This window comes from Drosophila willistoni (genome assembly GCF_018902025.1).
Source record: "Drosophila willistoni isolate 14030-0811.24 chromosome XL unlocalized genomic scaffold, UCI_dwil_1.1 Seg142, whole genome shotgun sequence".
Classification (NCBI taxonomy): domain Eukaryota; kingdom Metazoa; phylum Arthropoda; class Insecta; order Diptera; family Drosophilidae; genus Drosophila; species Drosophila willistoni.
In genome coordinates this window covers 4,268,304-4,288,606 of record NW_025814053.1, presented here as the reverse complement: position 1 = coordinate 4,288,606, position 20,303 = coordinate 4,268,304, and the positions used below count along the sequence as shown (strand labels likewise).

At 36.6% G+C, this 20,303-nt stretch overlaps 1 protein-coding gene and 1 long non-coding RNA gene across 2 annotated transcripts in view; one reads left to right on the top strand and one right to left on the bottom strand.

The window, feature by feature from the left end:
• Window positions 1-12,584, bottom strand: part of LOC124460527 — a 103,016-nt gene extending 90,432 nt beyond the window's left edge. Inside the window, exon 1 of the long non-coding RNA XR_006954441.1 lies at window positions 12,546-12,584. This is a non-coding gene — a long non-coding RNA (uncharacterized LOC124460527). The remainder of the gene's footprint in view (window positions 1-12,545) is intronic.
• LOC6652886 (mucin-2) lies at window positions 2,842-8,799 on the top strand. Its single transcript, XM_047011541.1, has 6 exons — window positions 2,842-3,328; window positions 3,398-3,511; window positions 3,624-3,997; window positions 4,064-6,258; window positions 8,287-8,460; window positions 8,526-8,799. The coding sequence occupies exons 1-6, from the start codon at window positions 3,029-3,031 to the stop codon at window positions 8,663-8,665; spliced, it is 3,297 nt and encodes a 1,098-aa protein (XP_046867497.1). The 5' UTR covers window positions 2,842-3,028; the 3' UTR covers window positions 8,666-8,799.
• Window positions 12,585-20,303: the final 7,719 nt, after the last annotated feature.

The following is a 20,303-nucleotide window of genomic DNA, read 5'->3' as shown; positions in this document are numbered from 1 at the left end:
TTAATGCTTAAACTGGTTGAGAATTGCAACAAAATTAGCCAAAGGCGACATCAAAGCCTAGAATGCCAGCGATTAACCTTTTTGCCATCCACTTTATCTTTATATTTGTATATTGATATATATGGCGTTATGAAATAAAGAATAATAACCTTGGAATTCCAATGTGTTTATAACTAAAAACGTAAAATAATAGCTTACCTTGAATTTGAAAAATAGGATGCCTTTTGATATTATCTTTTCAGCCTAAAGTTTATTGACATTAAAATGCCATATATTAAGCATTTTCATTCACACTTCACAATAATTCTTGATAAGACAATTTGTCTTCATTAATATCGCACTCACAGTTCTCTATATAGACTCAACTGTATAACAAATCTCAAATAACTCTATCGCACGTCTCAGATCAGAGATTTCTCAGATGGCTTAAACCTATGTACCAACATGTGCAGAACACAAAAAGCGAAAATTAAAAGTCCAAAGATAAATGTATACTTAACTACTACGTATATATGTATCTCAAGTACAAGTATTTCATTCTGATTATAATTCTAGTTAAGTGTAAGAGTTCTTTGATATCATTTCTATCTTTCTGTGTGGTCTATTGCGAAATCTATCATACAAATTACCAAAAAAACTTTAGCCGGATATATTTATTTCCAAAAAGTATAAAGAACATCTGCACAAGCCGGAAATACAAAAGCCAAGCATCAAAAATTGATTACAACTTAACATCTCTCTGTCTCTGTACGTGTTTCGGATTGGATCTGAGCCCTTTTGCGGACTATGCACAATGCGTTGCAATAGCAAACCAAGTTAGAGCCTTCATCTAAAATACAAAAAAAAAAAAAAAAAATATTCGTGCCTTTACCAACTAACAGGGCAGAGGGGAAAAAAACCTGGAAACGTGCTACACCCAAAATAAGAGTCTCTGAAATATTTCAATGCGTAATTGTGGCCTACGTGTAAATGTCAATAATTAGTAATTACTTTTTTGTTCTGCTTACCAAGTTACATGACCTGCATTGGAGGAAAAAACGACTTTTAAAAGATACTTGTAGAGAGAGAACGCTTCTCTGCGTGCCTTGAGCTATGCCTATTTCCTGAGTCACCTGATTTCTGCCTTTTTTATACATATTTCAAATAAATTTAAAGCAATTTAAAATGCATAGGAAATTATAACTAAGAACGTGCGTTCAGCTTTAGTTCCCATTGAGAATTTAGAAATAGTTTTTTTGATTTTTATTTGCATTTTACACATTTTTTGTATTTTCAGTGTTTTGTTTTTAGAAATTAAAATAAAGAAAAAAATGTTTACTTTATAATGTAATTTTAATGAATGTCATTTACCTTTTCATTAAAAAGACTTATAAAAAGACTTTTCAGTTGTTTTTACTGTATTTCAGGCTCAACAATGAAAACACAATTAATGAGGATAAAAATATCCTGAATCATTTAGTTCGACGATTTAAAAGATAAGAATATGAAATTTATCCTAATGTACTTACTGAAGAAATAAACTATCAAATAAGAAAAAACCTTAAAAAATTAAAATTTTAAAATTTTTAATAATAAAAGAAGAATTCCTTTACCAAGACAATCATTTAAAAAGATGTCTTAAAAACTTAAATATAACTTAAATACCATTTTTGTCTACAAGTCTTGAATTGAAAACCCCTGAGAAAGCTTCCCATTGACTTAATTCCTTTATTTAATTAAATCACAGGAATATTTACTATTAAACGTGTTAGTAAAAAGATATGTAAATAGAGCAAAGAAAAAATATAAAATTAACTTTTTATATAAAATTTGAGTTGATCCCATGGCGGATAAGTAATTTTTATTAACAACACTCGTCTTTCAGACAACTTTTATATAAATTTTATTGATATAAATTTATAATTCATAATCGTAAACTTACCATTTGATAAGAAAATTTGTTCTATTCAGTTGAATATTATTTTAAAATTGTAATTATCAAAGATGTGACTTTAATTGTAACAATGATAAGCTGATTACTTGATGGTAAAGAGTTAAGTTTTATGTTGATTTCAGCAAATAAACTAAATAAATTTGAGAATTTGATGCATCGTCTCGATGACTGTGCATTTGCATCTTGAGCTTTCAATGTTTGCTTTATGCAGTTTTTCATTATTTTTTTTAAATTGTTAAGTTTTTTGTGTCTTTTGCCCAATGCGTAAGCATTAAGAGAATGAGAAGTGAGAGCAATGTGCTACAAAATGCCTACATCAGCAAAAAAAAAATATAATAAAAAAAAGAAAATAAAAAAAGCAAACAGCAAAGAAAACATGGAAAGAAAAGTATAAAAAAAAAGCTTATCCACCAACTAGTTGACTTGTTTAATCACTGTCATAGAGGTTTAGTTCCGGCAACGGAATGGATCACGTCTCCAATACCAAACTAAATTACTCATGCAACAACAAAAAACAGAAAAGAACAGAACAGAAAGAAGCATGAGCATAAAATATAAGAATGCATAACGGAAGAATCTCTACAGATCTCTATATATGTATGTATATCTCAGCATGTGCATCTCACTCTGGCCAATTTGTAGTAGTTTTTGTATTGACCATGATGATGGTGATGATGATGATAATACCAATGCATCGAGTTGTCTGGCTTGGTCTCTGGTACTCTCTTCCGGTCCATCGAGCACGTGGGGGGGCAAAAAACGTTGTCTCTTTCTCTTTCACTTCAGCTAAACCGGAGGGGCAAACATTTCTGAAATAAGTTGTACTTAAATCACGCATCATTTCAATTGGCATTTAAGTTATGCAAGAATCATTGGCACGAGCACAGCTTAGAGCATACGAGCCACCCACTCTAGAGTAAAACATTTAAATAAGCTCAGTTCCGCTAACTGAGCCACACTATACCACGAGCTGTCAACGGGTCAACACGATCCACAAAACAACAAAAGGATTAACTACGATTATTGGTGGAGTAAAATAAAAAGTGTCAAAGTGATTGTGAATATAATATAGTGTTTCGTTTATACACAAATAAAATGAATCTTTTGCCGCGGCTTGCTGTGGTTTTGCTGCTGCATTTGGTGGCAAAGATCGACGCACGATCACTACACATCCAAGGCAATGGCGGCTATCCTCATGGCCCACCACCACCACCGCCTCCTCATCATCTAATGCCGAATGGCTATTATGGTCAACCGTATGCCTATCAACCGCCCTATGGCTATGGCTATCAGGCTCCACCGCCTGTATTCAGTCCACCGGGCAGCTATTATGATAACATCTATGGTGTCTATAAGCCATTTCCAGGCGGCGGTGTACCAGTTCGTGTGGATTATGTAAGGAAATCAATATCTTTTGTATTTGAAATTCATATACTTCAATGGATATTTTTGTGTCTTTGGCAGAATAATCGGTGTTCTAGAAATTATGTGGGCATTAAACCGCATCCCGATCAGCAGCAATATTATTATGTCTGTCAGCCCAATTGTGTGATTTTTAGCAAATGTCCTAATTTAGAGGTAAGTTACAAGATATTCCATGAGTGGAGTAATTCTCACAGTTTGCAGTTTAAGCGCAAAAGATAATTTCTAGTGCTGAAATTTATATAAATTTTTTATTCTCATTCCGCAGAGTTTCAATTCAAGCCGTGGTCGTTGTGTGGATCGTGTACGTTCGGATAATCCACCACGTTGTCAGCAGGAGGGTCGTTTCCGACATCCTTATGATTGCAAGGTATATTACAGATGCGACAAGAATCAATCGACACCTTGGCTATTTGGCTGTCCATCGGGCACGATATTCTCATCGTTTGAAAAGAAATGCATACCCGGTGATGAATGCCCATCGACACAAATCTCGAATAGTGGCAGTTATATACCCGAAAATTGTGAAGCCAAATTTCCCGAATGCCGAGAGGAGGGCACCTTTAGATCGCCATCAGATTGTGCCCTATACTATACCTGCAAGATGCAAGAAAATGGCAACTATTTGCAGACACGATTCAAGTAAGCTTTTTTTTTTTGATTTTAATTTATTGGCTTGATAACTAGTTTGTTAATTACTTGTTTTAGGTGTCCCGGTAGTAACAGCTATGATACACAAAGAAAACTTTGTCGACCAGAAAATGAAGTTCGTTGCCAAGATTATGTTAGAATTGCCGAACTGGCCTATGCTCCAGTTAATCCATATTATTCATATTTATCACAATCGAGAACAGAGCCGCAATTGATACCATTCGAAGATGATGACGAAACTTTAACAGAGATCAAGACTGAGACAAAGGAGACTAATAAGCAATCTGTCGATGTGCCGAAGGAGCCATCGGTTAATATTGTTATACTACCAACAAGTCCCTCCACCACATCGAAGACCACGACAACCACAACAAAAGCTCCCACAACAACCCGCGAATATCCTACATACCCCTCCTACCCATCCTATACCTATGGTTATAATTATGGCCATCACTATGGATATAGTGCAGAGAGTCTTGTCAAGAGTGAATCTTCTTCTAGCACCGAGAAAAGTCCAACAACTCGAAGACAAGCATTTAGGCCCGGTGTAAATATTGTAGTCTTGCCTTCTAGCTCAGCGCCCATAACACAGGAAACTACAAAAGTTACGACTAAAGCCACTTCGAAATATCCGTACAAGAAATATACTTATGCGTCAACTAAAACAGAAAGCACTAAAACTCCCGATACATCCACGGATTCGCCGGATACTACGAAGCGGTTTGAGTTTGACGAAAATATTGTTATACTGCCTACAGTGACAACGACAGTTCGTAGCACCTCTACGAGTACGACGAGCTCAACTGTTCCCACAACTGTGGTGCATTGCTCTACAGCCACGCCTGAGGTAACAACCACAACGAAAAAGATATCGACGTCAACATTCCCAAATCCAACAAGCGAGACCACAGAAATAACAACGAAACCAACAACTACAACAAAGTCAACTCCAAAGCCAACAACAACTACTGAAAAGACGACAACAAGTACTGAAAAGACAACTCCAAAACCAAGAACAACCACTGAAAGAACAACTCCAAAGCCAACAACCACCACTGAAGAGACAACTCCAAAGCCAAGAACAACCACTGAAAAGACAACTCCAAAACCAACAACAACTACTAAAAAGACAACACCAAAGCCAACAACAACTACTGCGAAAACAACGCAAACGACAACTACAACAACAACGACTCCAAAACCAACAACAACTACTGAAAACACAACTCCAAAGCCAACCACAACCACCGAGAACGCAACGCAAACTTCAACTACAACCACAACTACTCCAAAACCAACAACAACCACTGAAAACACAACTCCAAAGCCAACCACAACCACTAAGAAAACAACGCAAACTTCAACTACAACTACAACGACGCCAAAACCAACAACAACCACTGAAAAGACCACGCAAACTTCAACTACAACCACAACGACGCCAAAACCAACAACAACCACTGAAAAGACAACGCAAACAACAACTACAACCACTGAAAAGACAACTTTAAAACCAACAACAACTACCGAAAAGACAACTCCAAAGCCAACAACAACCACTGAAAAGACAACTCCAAAACCAACCACAACCACTGAGAAGGCAACCCCAAAGCCAACAACAACCACTAAAAGTACAACTCTAAAACCAACCACAACCACTGAGAAGGCAACTCCAAAACCAACAACAACCACTGAAAAGACAACTTTAAAACCAACAACAACTACCGAAAAGACAACTCCAAACCCAACAACAACCACTGAAAAGACAACTCCAAAACCAACCACAACCACTGAGAAGGCAACTCCAATGCCAACAACAACCACTAAAAGTACAACTCCAAAACCAACCACAACCACTGAGAAGGCAACTCCAAAACCAACAACAACCACTGAAAAGACAACTTTAAAACCAACAACAACTACCGAAAAGACAACTCCAAAGCCAACAACAACCACTGAAAAGACAACTCCAAAACCAACTACAACCACTGAAAAGACAACTCCAAAACCAACCACAACCACTATAAGTACAAGTCCAAAGCCAACAACAACTACAGAAAAGACAACTCCAAAACCAACAACAACCACTGAAAAGACAACGCAAACATCAACAACAGAAACTACGACTCCAAAACCAACAACAACCACTACAGTAGTTACAACAACTAAAACCGAACCAACACCAACCAGCACAAGTCTTCAACCGAGCCAAACGACACCTTCCAATTGCCACTCAGAAGGAACCACCACAGGTAAGTCGTAGAAACAAACATTTCAAAACCACCTAAAAATCCTAACAAAATTTGCCATCGCAATATTTTATCACATTGAGACACTACGAAACCACCATGACAATACCTTCAACAAATATTTTACAGATACAAAAACACAAATCGCATGCAACACAACACGAAAAGAACAACAACACACGAATCAGAACAACTTAAACTTAGACCTTCACACAAGTAAGAACATAGTGCTTAAAGAGCAAGAGCTTCAGTCTCCCCCATTTATAGCGAACAATTTGATTTCAAATGAACTTAGTCTGGATTATATGAATGACGAGGGGGCAATAGGTGAACACTTAGAAACAAGAACAACAACAACCACTACTAAGCCCCCGATAATGAGGAAACACATGTCAAAGACAGCAGCTGCTGAATTATTAAAAAAGCTCTTCAATGTGATATCGACAACGGCAAAACCAAAAATGACCCTATCGGAGCTAGCCAAACATAATTTGGCTACATCCAAACCCTTTATTGCCCAATCTTTGCGTTTGTCCATTGCACAATTGGCCTCAACTGAAAAACAAACGAAGATAGAGCAGAAAGCATCGACAACTACCACCGAAACACCAAGAGAATTAAACTATTCCGATGAAGATTCTTCAGAGGAATACACAGATGACCAGAACGAAACGGCTACCGAAAAGATGGAGGTGGATGAAAAAGAGCCTGTGAAAGATACTCTGGAGACCAGCTCTAGCTCTAGTGTACCTGTAATGATAATGATAAATGCTACCGTTTCTGAATCCACAACCATCAAGCGTGTTCCCTTCGAAACCACTACAAGACAAACTACAACAACATCCACAAGTTCAACACCATCTACTACAACATCCATAAGTTCAACACCATCTGCAACAACATCCACAAGTTCAACACCATCTACAATAACATTCAGAGGCACAACCCCATCTCCAACAAAATCCACAACGACAACAACCACAAGCATATTATCTAACACATTGGTAAGCGACTCTGGCGAATATTCGGATAAATTTGTGAATTCTGAATATCCAAATGATGAGGCTGAAGAAGACGATGAGGCGAATCAAATTTCAACTCAATCTTCAGTAAATGACTTAAAGACCCAGAAAGATATGCTGATGAATCTACTTAAACAGAAACTAAGCCATAACACCCAATCCACCACCATCACGATAGAAACAAAAATGACACAAGGCACTACAACTGAAAAACCAAAGCCCAAAAGTTTGCCACCAACAAAGATAAATTCAAGTAATCATAGTTTAGAATCCTATGACGAAGATGAAGATGAAGACTATGAGTATCCAAATGATGCACCAGCAGTTGGCCCGGCAACAGCTAAACGGCATTCAATACAGCCAGCTGAAAGCAATGGAAATGTTTTAAGTGCCAATCAGGAAAAGTTACAGAATAAACAATTACTAAAAAAGCAATTCACACTAAAGTCAGGCAACAGAATATTTAGCAAAACTCAACTACCTATAACATCAACTACACCAACAACAGCCACATCAACAATGCGGTCCACAACAGCAACGTCCACGTTGTCCACAACTAACACAAAAACTGCCACAGCAGCTAAACCAACCACAACAACAACAACAACAACACCACCCATAATAGCTGTCACAGTCTCTAAAAGAGACGAACAAACAGCTGGCACAATAATTCCTACAATAGCTCATAATACATCAGCTGATATAATAACATCCACATTAGCTGACACAAGCTTTAGAAGAGCTAAAGTGTCAGCAGCAGCAAGTGACACCATAACATCCACAACAGAAAGAACAATTACCACAGGAGCAGCTGACAACACCACAGCCCATACAATTGTTTCCACAATAACATCCACAACAAGAACCCCAAAAAGAAGATCACACAATGACATACTCACAGTTAATAGCCAACCCTGGCTAATTGTGGCACACAATCAAACCGTCCAGCTAACTCCAGCTAAAATGTTGAATAACCCAGTGACTCATTCAAATCGTTCATCATTATTAGTTGCAACCACACCAGCGCCCTGCGGCCACAACATCAACAGCACCACCACCACCACCACCGACGACTATATCACCGAGAAGGTCCCCGAGCTCATACTCAAGGTATATGAGCCTGTCGATTTGAAGATCGTATTCTGTCCCCGAACGTGTGATGAGGACCACGATCATAAATTTGGTAATTTATTGCAACACACGAAATTTGTAAATATATTTTGAAATATTAACGATTTTTTTCCACAGACCCAGCTGATAGTCATAAGAAGTCCAGTTGTACGGGACACGATTGCATTGATAATGAACCGCCAGCGCATCATAGCGTAGACCTAAAATGGAAACCTCTTACCCTAAAGGATACTGTGGGATTCCAGACCATCACGTGAAAGATCGACACATGATGACTATGCCATATCATTTACTTAGTAAACTGACTCATATACTATACATTTATAATACTTACTTACCTATATATCTAATTCTAAATAAAAATTTTAATAAATCTATGTATCTTACTGTATCCTATTTGTTTGCCTTAAACACAAAAGAAACATCCTGCACTTTCAATTTGTTTATCATATAATGAGACATGGTATTCAATCACTCACCTACACCTAAAGATTGAAATATATTCAAAGGTAAACGAGAGAAAACAAATATGATTTTCCTAACACTTAACTACATTGCCGAACTATCTATATAACTGCATATAGATATTCCGCCTTAAAGCAGCTTATGTTTTACGGCCCTCACAGAGTGTCTCTTTGGTTAGATCTTAAACTCCCAAAAAAGTTCTCCGTACCAAAAAAAAATTCTTCATACGGAAAACCCATGATGGCAAGAGAAATTATTGCAAGTGTCATATAATAAGGATGCCTGGGAAGACTCCACATGACAGGACACCATGGTGTCCATTAAAAAGTATATGCAGACCAGGAAAATTTGATTTGACTTGTTCCATGTCGATAAAAAGGTTAAGAGTTAATTACTTCACAAAAATTAATGATGGATTTAAGCTTAAGTTTAAGTAGTAGTACTTATTTCAATTAGTGAAAGAAAAAAATGATTTAAAATGAAAATCAACTATGGCAAATATGTGAACCATATGTTTGATGAACGATAAAATCTCTTCCTGATATCAGAATCAATGTAAATTCAATGTCAAGCGCATTTGAATGCGGATTTCATTGCTTCCATCTTTCTTTTGTACCACAATCCTCATACAACAAATACATCCACTGAAACCCACACGTAGAAATAAATCCAACTGTGTGGCGTCGATGCCAACTCTCATACCCATACAACAGCCATCCATGGCAGTCAAAAGAAACAGAGCAAAAGTGCACAGAGCACAAAAAAGTTGCATACATTGCACAGAAAAAGGAAAGAATATTGAGCCAAAAACCAAAGCCAGAAACGTCCTTCAGAATTCAGCCAACAGAGCTGGTATGCGGGTATGGGCAGTGGGTCGTGACCAGAACCAGTAGCAGAATCAGAGCCATAACCCGTACTTTTACCCGTACCCAGGAACCATAACCAGAAGCAAATACCAAAACCAAAAATATAAAAAAAGGAGAAGGAAACAGGAAAATTCGACCGAAAAGGAAAAAAGAACGAGCAGTAGGTGCCACCTGTTGCCATAGTGCAGCTGCAAGCTGGGCAAACAAAAGAAAAGAAATCATGGACGGTGACGGTGACGGTGACGGCGACAACGCCGGCAATGGCAACAAGACAAACAGACCAAGCCAAAGCCGGGGCTACATTGGCCACCCACTGTCACCTATTGCTCCATCTCTGCGCTCCACGCGACACACAAACACAACTGGAGAAGCTGGGGGATGCGGCTATCAGGAGTTCAGTTTTGCCAACAAATGGACGCATTCCATGTGGGTGTGTGGATGTATGTGTGTGCATACATGAGTCTGTGGGAGATTTTCGCGAAAAGCAAAAGAAAATGCATAAATGGCAGTCGCGAAAAAGGAGCAAATTCATGTCACCAAGTGTTGATTTGCTGCTTTTGTTGCTGCCCCACAAAACTAAAGCTTATTTTTTGTTGTTTCTCTTTTACTCAATTTTTTAGTTCGAGTTCCATATAAAAATATTTTCAAGTGATTATTGTGTTTTGTGTAAATTTGTTCAATTAAAAGTTGTTAAAGGCTTAGTTAAAAGCTCTATTAACATTTGTTTTTTCTTTAACAGACGATTTGAAATTATAAAAATTATTTGAACAAAAGACGCTAATTAAAAGGTTTGATAACAATACACCAACAGCTCTTGCTAACAGGTTTTAAAGTTCAAATCATTTCACACTTAAGTCTTTATTTTACCCATTTTTTCAATTTTCTTTACGATAAAAACCAATATAATTTCAATAAGCCTTGTTGATTTCCTTTTTCTTATAATAACTTTCTAACTTCATTTTGATGATGAAATTTATTTCGAGCACTTGGATGGATTTTTTGAATAGATTTCTGGGTTTAAGTTTGAGATTCATCATTAATATCTGCTTAATATTCAGATTCAACTTTAAAAAATAAAAAAAAACCTTCAACAAGTTTTTCTTTTGACCATTTAAAGTAAAATTTTGACTAGTTTGTTAAGCGAATTGTTAAAGAAACTTAAATAAACTTAATAAAATAAATATTAAAACTTAAAAGCTAGATTCGTCCTAAATCACTTTTTTTTTTACAATTATTACAAAATTATGTTTGTTGCAAATACACTGCTGATTATAGATTAGACGCATTCCAACATACATTACCTTTTTATAACTTTTGTTTTTAAAAACAATTGATTGAAAATTCAATCAACCCAGTCGCTTTCCCTATATTTGCATCAAGGAACTGTTAAAGATTTTGTTTAATCAAAATAACTCCAGTTATCAGCACAAGAATGAGAAACGTGAAGTGCACATCCATTTATTATTACAAACTACATGAAAGTCAAATGGTTGATCTGGGTTAAAACTTGCTAATATTAAACGCAAAAAAAAAGGTTGAAAACTGAAGGCGACAATTGAAATTATTTGAATTGGGGCAGTCAGTAAATCAGGGGAAGCTCCAAAGAAGAAAGGAGGGTGTTAAAATTGTCACAAAATTGGGCAGTAGATGTTTTTTTTTTGTCTGACGAAATGACACGAAGGGGGGAATATTAGGTTGAAATTGTCCGCAAATTGCGTCCAATTGATCATTCGTTTTGGAAAATTATTGGTAATAAATGATAAATCGAAATGAAGCCACTCTAAAAATACCAAACCTTTTAAAATAAGCTTAATCAATGGGCAAGTTTATGTTTAAGCGATTATTTCATCCAATTGGTTGCATTGGAAAGAAACCTCTAAAGTTAATTGTGAACAAAACTATCGCTTTTGCTTTAGGTTACTGTACTTAAAACTTACTTATTGACACTTTTGTTGTTCCTTTGAAAAGGCTTTGTATAATAAAAGTTGGAAATAACTAGAAAATACCCTAAATTTGTTCATAGTAGGCAGTAGATATCATTTCATTTTGGGTCATGTTTTAGCATATAGTGTGTACTTGAATGTGAGCCACAAATCGGCATCAAATGTGCTTAGCCTGGCATTAGAATGGATCAACTTGGCTGTTGCTCTTGGCAGAAATCTCCAGTTGGCCATGAATTATTCAACAGTTCAACAGTTGGCCTCAACTGTTTCCCCCATTCTCTGGCCGTTCTATACGAAACTAACTATGGCATACAATTTGCAATTTTACTTGAAATTGACTTTACTCCCGCCCACATACACACACACACACACACACATGGATGCATACACTTACTCCCCCGGCAAATCCTTTTTATGTCCACATTATATAGTTCGCACGCATTTGCTGCTATCTGGGTAGACATGGGGCACATTTGGCATGTGAACGTACGAGAATACAAGTAAGTACACAATCGCGCACACACGCACACACAAATACACACACACTGTATTTGTAGCTCATCGCGACGCGGGCGTCATTCAATTCCATTTCCATTTCCATTTGCCGAGCGCCAAGCCATTTCGAGCACCATATAACCAAGTTCAATTACCTGTTACAGCCGTTAGATGAATTTCTATGGCCAGAACATGCTTCGACTAGTTGACTACACACAGCATACAGACACACACACACACACACACACACACGCACACGCACACACTCCCACACACTAAAACTCGCGCTCACTCAGAGAAATTTTTATTTAATAACAAAATTTCAGATTCACTTCAATTATGAAAAGCTAACCAAAAAAATGACTCACCCAATTGTGCTTAAATTTTCAAGGTTTATTCTATAATATCCAAATACGAAAATATGTTCTAAAAAAACAAAAACTGATAGATGGCCAAAAAAAATTGTATTCAAAACAAAAATATTTATTCAATATATGTTTAGATATATATTTAGATATTTATTTGTTATTAATTAAGTTATTATAAACATTCTAGTTTGTGTTTCAAATTATATGTATATGCCTACTATGTAATCAAGATTGTTTAGATAAGTAAAAATATTTTTAGTATAATGACGTACTTACTCCAGTAACTTATCTTTCAATATAACTAAAATATACAACAATGGAATGAACCCTAAGCTGTTTCCATTTCGATATAAAACACATGCAAACCAGAATTAGATTCAATATAGAATGAAACTTATTTAAAGGCTAATAAAAAATGTACCCTTTCCAATACTGAACATATTCATTATCGAATTATTAAAACTTAAAATCGCAAATTTTAAAACATATAGAACGCATTTGATACCTAAAACGTTTTAATATCCAATTGAATGCATTCAAAGACTTACATAATTTAATATTAAATACTATTGAGTTAAAGTATCATAACCAATCAGGTCGAATGCGAAGATTTCGACTATTTATGACTATTGTAGATATAATCAGATGATAAATAAGAAAGCTATTCATATGCAAATAGTCTGACAATTTCTGCCTCTACTTTTCTCTCAGTGTAACAATGTATATGGGACGAGACGGGATGGGGCCAAAAACCAAGGGCAAGTGCTTTTGGTATTATATCGCATGTGTGTCTTTTTCTCTGAGCTGCTTCTTTTTCGATTTTCTTTTTGTTTTTCCTTTTTTTTTGTATTTGTTTGTGTTGTTTTTTGAATATTTGAAATGTTTTTGTTCGCACGGCAAAATGAAGTAGAAGGAGGCAGGGCAGGGCAGAAGGCAGAAGAATAACGACACACTTTGGCACGCATTTGTGATAAACATAAATGAGCTTAGAAATGAACCCCGCAGGATAAGACGAGGCACAGAGGCTCGCACACACACTCACACACGCACACACATCACATACATATAGGCATAGTGCAGAGAGTCATGGAATTGGTAAGGAGTCGCTGCTGGCTTGGCTGACTGACTGAATGACTGGATAGAGTAGATGGGTAGAGAGGAAGGGGCCGACAGGGCATCAAGAGTATTGACTACAGTAGGCATCAAGTATCAGGCCAACACAACATTATACAAATGATATGACATTAGATAAGCCTAAGTGCAAATTGGCTTACAAACCGGGATTTGTATGCTCGATTTTGTTATTCTTTTTTCTCTGGTTTCTGTTTTTTTTTTTTTGTTATTTTCTCTGCGGTGCCCCTTTTTGGCCCCATTTGCCCTTTTGTTCTGGCTACATGCTTTGCATGTTGCTTCGCATGCTTATCACATTCGAACGACAAACGATGGTTTGGTTTGGTTGCTTGCTGGGGGATTCCCAAGTAGAGTAGTAGGCGAATCCGCAAAACATTACTTTAACTTTGCCATATAATCTCAATATCCCAATCTGCAATCTGAGTCACATGGCTATTGCCATTACCAATGGCATATCCATAGTCAGCCTGTTGAGCATTAGGCCGCCTTGTCTTGGCTTACAGTTTATGGGACACATTCGTTTTTAGCGCACAAGAAGCTAAGAGGCCCAAGTTTTGGCCCAAAAAATTACTATGAAATCAACATCAACCAAAGCAATTAACTTAAATCTCAAAACGTCGATTCTCACCACACGGTCAACCATTGTCATGACCAATTCAAATCCACGTTCCATTGCCATCATCATCATCATCAGCATCATCAGCATCACCATCACCATCAACATCATCATCATCAGCAATCATTCAGTTTCATTTCTTTTGGCCAAAAATTTTGTCTTCTTTTTTTGAGTTGGCGGGGTTGTGTGTGTGTATGTGTGTGTGCAGCAAAAAGAAGTAAATGTTTGCATGGCGACGAAACAAAGCCACAACTCCATGACCATCAAACCCACACCCTGGCAGACAGTGAGAGAGAGAGAGAGAGAGAGAGAGAGAGGGAGAGCGAAAGAGAGGTTTCGCCAACCCAAAAAAAAAAAGAATTACCAAAAAATTCGTCCTTGCTTCGTTGCAGTTTCTTTTTCCCGGTTGAATGTCGTGCAAGCCCAATTCAGGAGTTTTCTAAAACGAAAGCAAAAAGATGCACACACCAAATGTCTGTGTATATGTGTGTGTGTGCGCGAGCGTGCGAATATGTGGGGAGGTTTGGGGCAAGGACAGGCAACCGGCAACTCAACAGGACTGAGGACTGAGGACTGGGGCATGCCAGTCGTGTCTGAGGTCGTTGTCATGAATGAAAATCTTTGTTGCATACTTTTTGGCTCCGCGACTGTTGCTGTTGGCCAGGTTATGAAGTCAGCCTTGGAATTTTTTTTTTCTCTTCTCGTTTTTGGAGATTCTTTGCTTTTTTTTTAAGGCAACCATCCTCTTCCCTCCCTCCCCTCATGGTTTTGTATTCGTTTAAGGCGAGTGCATGGGGTTTTTGTTTTATTTTTCAATGGGCTTTCCCTCTCTCTCTCTCTCTCTCTTCTGTCTCTTTGTGAATTTTTGTGAGTGTGTTTCGTTTTTGTTTTTATTTTTTATCGCACTCCTTGCTGACTAAAAGAACCAGCATAGAAAGAGGCACTGGTCAATGGACGTTGACTCTGGGGTAGAGTGCCAAAAAGTGGATTGAGATTGGAGGAAACAAATGCAGAATTGGCCACAACGTTTAGCCGTTTCATTTACGCTTGGCTTGTTTTTGTTTTGTTTCAGTTTTACGTTCATTTTTTCCTCACCAGTTTTTGTTAACCTCTTCAAGTAGAATGCCAGAATGTTTTGCTTTGTCCCTCGATTTGGGTGTTTTTTAGACTTTTTGCAGTGCTGTTTTTTTGTGTGCTGTTTTCGTTTTTTAACGTGTGACTAACTGGTTGCATGGTGCCAGGCTAAATGCCATAACTGCAGGTACGGATTGACATACAATCTAAGCTTAAGGTGTAATGAAATTAATTATGAAATTACTTAACTTTAATAGTTTAGCTTGTTGACTCAATTAATCTAATTAACTCAGTCAAGTATCATTAACATTAACTAACTAAATTGGGAAAATATTTTGTTTAAATATCCTTAATAAACAGAGAAATAAAATTCATAATAATGAAAGAGTTTTAATTTGATAAAACTGAAGGTCTTGTAGCTAGTACTTATATTTTTATTTGGGGCTAGTATTAACACTTTATCCAGTTTGATGAGATTTTGTCCAAATGAAGCATTTTCTTAAGGGAATTATTATAAACGAACACATAAAATTTGTTAGTTTTCTTTTTGCTATTATACTCATTTATTCATTTAATATCCTTAATAAACAAAGAAATCAAATTTATAAAAAATATACGAATTTTAATTTGATAATGTTGAAGGTCTTGTGGCTAGTACTTATAATTTTGTTTAGGGTTAATATTAATACTTTATCTAGCATTGTAAGTAAAAAATTAATGTATTTGATAAGATTTTGTCCAAATGAAGCATTTTACTAAAGCAAGAATTATAACAAACATATAAGTTTGTTTTTTTTTTTTTTTGCTATTTTGCTCATTCAGAAGTTTGATTACTTTTAGTCATTCAGTTTATATGAATTTTAGAGCCCAATTTCAGTTGAAGCTGATGAGCTAATCAATTTTTGAAATAAATTAATAGGTTAACCCTAGGAAACAATTATTGATAAATGACCAATTTATATTACTTCACAATTGACCAAGTTTGCTTCCAAAAGTATGCAACAAGCAGTCTAAGAGTCAACTTTTTGAAAGAAACGTCAAAGCAAACATTGCTTTTAGACAATTTTGAAGCTATAAGGCATACAAATAGATGGAAGTTTCTTGCAAAACTTGTATACTATTTCAGCCCATTGTATAGTTCAAAGGGCAAAGTTATCCTACTTCACAGTCCTAGAGTCGCCTATGTGAAATCTTCCGAACCGAACATCGTACAACAGCCTAAGACATACGAGAACCATTTAAGTCGGGACCAGGCAAAATGAGAACACAAAAATAAGTCAAAGCATGTGTTTAACCTAAGAACATAAACCGCACCTAACTAAAACAAGAATAAATTTCTAAAATGTTAAAAGGAAATGAATCCATGGCAATGGCTTCCGTTTCATGCATTGAAATAGAAATCTAAAGTTGAGTTTAACTAAAAACTAATTAGTCTAACATATATAAGTATTTGCAGCCCCATTACCAAGAGATTAGCCGAATCCGGACCTGTGTGGGTGCAACTGTGTGGAAATAGGAATTTTATTCGGATGGTCAATGTTGCATGCTTAGCTTGCCACTGGCAACAGTTTTCTTTGGCTGATGAGTGCCACTTGAAGCGTGTCCGTAAATGCGGCTGACCGTTTTTCTTGGCTTCTAGTGGCCAGCCAGGCGTTTTATGTTACCATTTCAATTGAGTGTGTGTGTGTGTGTTTGTTTATACATGTATCTGTATGTGTGTGTGTGGACTACTTGTTTGCTTGTGCATTTGCAAACATCATCATTTTGCCGCATTTCGTTTATATATATTAAATTGCATTAAGGTTGTCTTTATTATTTATTGACTTAATTGATTTTAAATATGCATAAAGCCGCGGTGCATTTCAATATTTGTCTTTGCCTGGCAAAACGCAAAGGCAGCAGTAGCAAAAGCGTCCGCTTTCAATTAGCAGGACCAGAGAACCTATCTCTCTTTACCACCACCACATACCACTATACCTACACCTACACCTACTTCGTGCTCCCTGCTCCTCCAGTACCCCCTTAATGCCCCTATTCTGTCAGTCCTGTGACTGTTAACTGCTATTGACTGTGCCTAGCACTTGCAGCATTTCGATTTTAATTTGCTGTTTGCATTATCCGTTTTCCTTCCCTGAATGTTTTTTTTTTTTTTTGGTCTCCTGCCCTCCTCACACGCATGGCAAATATTTTCATTTCTTTGGTGCAATTTCGTTAGTTTCGATTGCTGGCCTAGGCAGGGACAATTTGCCACTTTGCTGATTAAACATTCATTTACGCCTCGACGAAAAGGTTAAATGTTTGTTTGCCCGCTGCCCTAAAAAGTATGCTACAAACTATGTGCTTAAAAGTTATAAGTAGCATAAAACGAAACAAAAACAAGCAAATAAACAAAATTCTTAAAAGAATTGAGAAACAAGAAACTAAGCGTAACTATTTGCAAAAAAACAAGGATAAGGTAAAGCCCATCAGGTAGTAAGCTATTCGTAAGACGATGCAGAATACAAGGTGATGAAGAGGCAACAACAGCGCATTAGCTTATCAGCGTAAAGAAGCACCGGATGACCAAGTGAAATTAACTACAAAAATATTTTTCCAAGCTTTTGTTTTTGCAGTCTCTACACTTGCAGAAAAGAAGTAACAAAGAATTATTTAGCAGTTGAAAAACTTTAAAGACCTAATGAAGGGTAATTAAGGTAATCATTTTAAATTAAGACTTTCATCAATTATCCAGGCCGACATGATTTTTTGTGACCCTAATTTGAGAGGTGCCCCTAACTAATACGCATACTTTGATTCTAAATATGCAATCGGGTTTTTTCCACTATGTGAGCTTAGAGAAATCGGATGTTATAAAATGTGCACCCAAAAATATGCTTTATAGAGACGAGGAATTCTTTTTTTTCTTTAATTTTTAACAGATTTTAAAATGTTAACAAAAACTGGCACTTGATGCAAACGTTACTAATAGACAATTTAGATGCAAGAGATTACAGGAATTTTACCACAAAAACCACACCTTTTTGTGTGTTGCCTTTGAAATAATCTTCTTTTGTAAGATTGACCTCGAGCCGGCTAAGTTCGATTTAAATAAAGTTTTAATATAAAATTATGTTTTATTTAACAATGAAATATTGCAAGTGCTGTTACTTTAAAAAATTGCAACACTTTTTGTTTGAAAACCTGACGTAATAGACAAAGCTAAGTACAGGTTCGTGATCACTATAAGACACCTATTAAACTTATATACTTTTTCATGACCTCAAACTTGTCTGCATGTGTTAAAAATCCAGCTTAGCTTTAGCCTATATAACGGTGGCTTCAAAAAGTTTTAACATTTGACAATTGATACATGAGAAAATTTACCAATCGGTCAGCCAAAGGAACTACCTTATTACACATCAGATTGTTATCAATGAGGGACTTCAATCTGGTAAAGTAATTACCTCAAAACGTTTAGCTATTATTTTCTATATGAATGCCCAATTGAGGCGAATTAAGATTTCTACCAGCAAAAATTAAATCGTTTTAAATTCGGCCAAAGCCGAATCGTATGAATATCAATCGTTATTAAGAGAGTCTCAACAAAAAAAACTTTAAACTCTACTCCTAAACAATTGCGGGTACATATCGTTAGGAAGTTTCATAGAACGTTTTTTTTTCCCCAAAAGAATATTTCAATTTCATTGTAGAGAAATTATAGATAAACATAATAAGAAAATATTATTTGGACGAGAAACGGGGAACTGTTATGCCAAAAATTTGTCAAATATAAATTGTCTCTTCAGAAACCAAAATCAGAATAAAACTAATTCTTTCCGAATTTCGTTTTTGGCTAAAATTTGTGAATGCTCCTCAAGGAATTGAAAAGTTTTTGAAGTGTACAAATATTTCTGATAAGCTTTATTTGCAGCTTTCAATTTTTTTTTTTCAGACTTAAAAGTAAAACTGCATTATGCTTAAAATATTTGTTCATTTTTCTACAGTGTTTGAGTTATATGGTATAGTGGCTCACTACATATTTTTGTGCTCTTTTTTTTACGCTAATTGTTTCATCCAACAGCGACACGCCCCTTCCACAGACAGTCTTTTCTTCATTTTTTTTGCTTTTTGAAGGGAAACTTTTTATTTTATTGAAGCATTAAAATGCATTTTGTTCTTGTTGCCGTTACTTGTTTGTTGTGTTTTTGTTTTATTCTTCTTTTTTTTTACAGCCGAATCGCAATATTGACGATGAGCATGGATAGGAATACCCCAAACGCCTCACAAACACCCCCATCACTATGTGTGTCCTGTCTAGCCCAGGTCCAAGGAGCACAGTGAAGACGGTTAGGTGGAGATGGAGATGGGGGGAGGGGTCGGTTGTGTATGGGGTAACGCTTGATGGTCCATTAAAGACAAAGATTTTTGAAAAATTACTACATTCACTTTACGGGCAAATGTGGAAGGAAAGTATAGCATAGTATAGGGGGCAACTAGAAATGGTAAATGCTGCCGCAGGCAAACAACAAAGTTGTAAAAATTGTTTCGTTTTTAAGCCAGGCAGAGCAAATGATAGGGCAGATGGGGATGGAGATGGGGTTAGGGGTTCGGCGTTTGGGTTTGTTTGGGGTATATATAGTAGAATGGGTAAACTACCGTAAGTTTAACAGCGGCGCATAAACTGCAGTGCTCTTCGTTACCCAGTCTCTGCACCACCCAACCACCGACTTGTGCTTCAGAGCCTCAGCCCACTTTTGCCATTAGCAATAAAAATGGGGTATAGACACACCAAGAGTGTGAGAGAGAGAGAGAGATGATGGAGGTTAGCGTTAGGTGATGGGGGAAGGGGTGTGGTGTTCGACCGTCGAAGATTGAGTTATGTGCGTTTTTCGACTTTGTTTCGGGGCAAACGGCATTTTCGGTACTCGCGCGCGCGTTGTTTCGGCAATATAACGGTA

What these genes read in the sequence shown, in the direction of transcription:
- LOC6652886 (XM_047011541.1), top strand. Translation starts at nt 3,029, where the DNA reads ATGAATCTTTTGCCGCGGCTTGCTGTGGTTTTGCTGCTGCATTTGGTG. An exon ending in TATTTGCAGACACGATTCAA is followed by an intron (nt 3,998 to 4,063) that starts GTAAGCTTTTTT and finishes TACTTGTTTTAG; the next exon opens with GTGTCCCGGTAGTAACAGCT. An exon ending in GGACCACGATCATAAATTTG is followed by an intron (nt 8,461 to 8,525) that starts GTAATTTATTGC and finishes TTTTTTCCACAG; the next exon opens with ACCCAGCTGATAGTCATAAG.